Source organism: Penaeus chinensis, chromosome 16, assembly GCF_019202785.1.
Source record: "Penaeus chinensis breed Huanghai No. 1 chromosome 16, ASM1920278v2, whole genome shotgun sequence".
NCBI lineage: Eukaryota > Metazoa > Arthropoda > Malacostraca > Decapoda > Penaeidae > Penaeus > Penaeus chinensis.
This window is the reverse complement of record NC_061834.1, coordinates 17,750,799-17,753,298: the sequence shown is the minus strand read 5'-3', so window position 1 is coordinate 17,753,298 and position 2,500 is coordinate 17,750,799. Positions and strand designations below refer to the sequence as shown.

The 2,500-nt window shown below is 38.9% G+C and overlaps 1 protein-coding gene across 1 annotated transcript in view; it reads left to right on the top strand.

The window, feature by feature from the left end:
• The window catches only part of LOC125033240 (filamin-C-like), a 9,776-nt gene extending 7,443 nt beyond the window's left edge, over positions 1–2,333 (top strand). The window contains exons 4-5 of the mRNA XM_047624623.1: positions 1,320–1,472; positions 2,274–2,333. Of these exons, the coding sequence (XP_047480579.1) occupies positions 1,320–1,472; positions 2,274–2,333 (213 nt within the window). The remainder of the gene's footprint in view (positions 1–1,319; positions 1,473–2,273) is intronic.
• The last annotated feature ends 167 nt before the right edge of the window (positions 2,334–2,500 follow it).

The following is a 2,500-nucleotide window of genomic DNA, read 5'->3' as shown; positions in this document are numbered from 1 at the left end:
ATTCAATGCTCTAAATCTGTATTTTAGCTTTCATGCCTTCTAAAAACATGCGAAATCACTCCCGATTCTTTTACTTTGTCTTTATGCGATGTTACCATCAGTGCGCATTCCGTATTGCTCTTGTTCTTCATTATCCTTATCGCCGATATCCTCCTCTGTGCCAACCTCTTCCGCCGCGACTTTTTGTATATTTAAAATTACTATCACTTTCCAATTTCTATGCCACTAATCCCCGAGGTGTTGAGAGGTCATGATGTTACAAGGAGGCCATACAGTGCACGCTTAGGAGGTTGTGCAACATCTGTAATTCGAACATTTTCTTTCCTTATGCCTCGTTCCTATTTCCTCCTTTCTCGAGTGTTTTTTTCTATAATACTGAGTGTGGGTACCATTTGGAAGATTTTTCCTTGTCCTTATTGTGCAGATCTGTATTATATCAGCCACAAGTTATATTACCCGCAATAACATTTTATTGTTCACTTTACCTCACGCTAGTCATTTTTTTTACTTTGTTTCATGCATGGCTTTAATTAGCAAAATTATGTTTGTTGTTTGTTTAATATTTCTGTGACACTGAATGCGCCCAGCAATAGGAAGACTCTTTACTATCCTTTCTGTGCAGATCTTTATTATATTAACCACAATTAAGTTATGTTACCCTCAACTTTTTTCCACTTTGCCTCATGCTAGTTTTTTTTATTTTATTTTTTTTGTTTTACTTTGTTTCACGCATAGCTAACAGTATTGTGTTGATGTTAGGAAGAAAAGAGAGCTACATTTTGCTCTTGGGAAAACGGACGATATGATCAAAGGACTCAGTGTGCGCGTAGGACCTTCAAATAAAAGATTTTTGTGAGTAATTTAAGTAATGATTTTAAAAGAAAATTCAGTAGCTCTAAGTTTAACATCTGGGTCATACGAATAAACTCTACGAGTCTGCGTTTCATAACTAAACTAGGCTACGGCAAATATAATCACAATATAAAAATAAGTACTGATAATGTGCTGGTGATATTAATTTCAAAGTGGTCTGATAAATGTCAGGCACTGTTACCTGTAGCAACAAAATTATAGACGTCGACTGGATGGCTGAGTAGACAAGAAATGCGTAGAATATATGACTGAAGAAAGGAAAATAAATTCAATTTACAGAAAAAAAATCTTTTGTAGATAATTCCAAAGCCAAAATACGAATATTATCGGTATAACAACACGCAAAAAATATAACAGATATCTTAAGAATCGTAAGCAAGAATTCTCATCTCACAGCATGGCCCTAATAAAAGGACCACTAACCAACCTAATTCCCCCTCGCCTAGGACCTGGCATGGGAGCGGATGCAGGGCCGCGACGGACACCGCACCCTCATGAGGTTCCTGCGCAACCTCCGCTACTCTTCCCTGAAGCGAGAGGTGCTCGGCGGGCCGGCCGTCACCCACGATTCTGTCGTCGAGGCCCTAGGGGACTACCAGGTGGGTGCCAGGTAGACTTGGGCGTTTCTTTACAATATGGGTCGTGGAGACATGCAGTTGTCGTGTTTTTAAGAATTGCTGAAGGGCGTCACTATACCTGATCCGAGGTTATTATGTTACTAATGGGAGAAACGTCATAGGAACTCCAGGTGAGTGGCTGTGGGAAGGTGTGTGCTGATGGAGCCTTGGGTGGGTGCTGGAGGCAGACACTGTGCGTGAGTATTCGTTGTCCTGTCATTAGTTGCTGTGAAATCATGGTGTTCAGGTAACTTTTAGTAAGTCAGAAAGAGAAAAGAAAAGAGAGAGATCAGACATATAACAATGTATCATTGTTTACCTTTCAAGAATAATGATGATGTGGTTGTATTAATTTAAATTGATAGACGTTTCTAGTCTTTCAGGGCGGCTCTGACGATAAACAGCGCTGTTTCCTCGCTTGTATAATATAATGCATTGTTGTTACTGGATAAAATAAGAATATGAAATATCTTGTAATAAATGATTAAATGGAAAAATATAGCCTGCTTTCAGGCTTTGTAGTTATGCCGCTGCGCTACTCCATTACGCTGCATCGTGTAATATTTGATAAAACTTCGCTTACAGATCTTTCAAGAATATACAAATTTTGTGCAGGAACTAGTCACGCATTAATCTTTGTAAATGGTCTTTGTTCCACCGTGTGTTGCGCTTTGCTTGAGAGTACAAAAAAAAAAAGTTGCATATATCCATAATTTCGCAAAATAATTTGTGGAACAATAAGTTATAACACGATTACATTATGTGTACATTTTGTTTTCAAAGCCAAATACTAAAGAAATTGTGGATCTCTTAATACAGAGCTATATGCGTCAAAAGCAGTAAGCCTAAACGCTTCAGACCAAAAGTATCTTGCGAGCCATTCCCGTTCCTTCTGAGACGACCACATCATAAGAGTTCTGAGTCATAGGATCGTTAGGGGTACTTTGGGGCTCCACTGTAGACCGTAGGGCATCCACGTACAGAAAGCTTCCAATTTAATAGCTATGCAT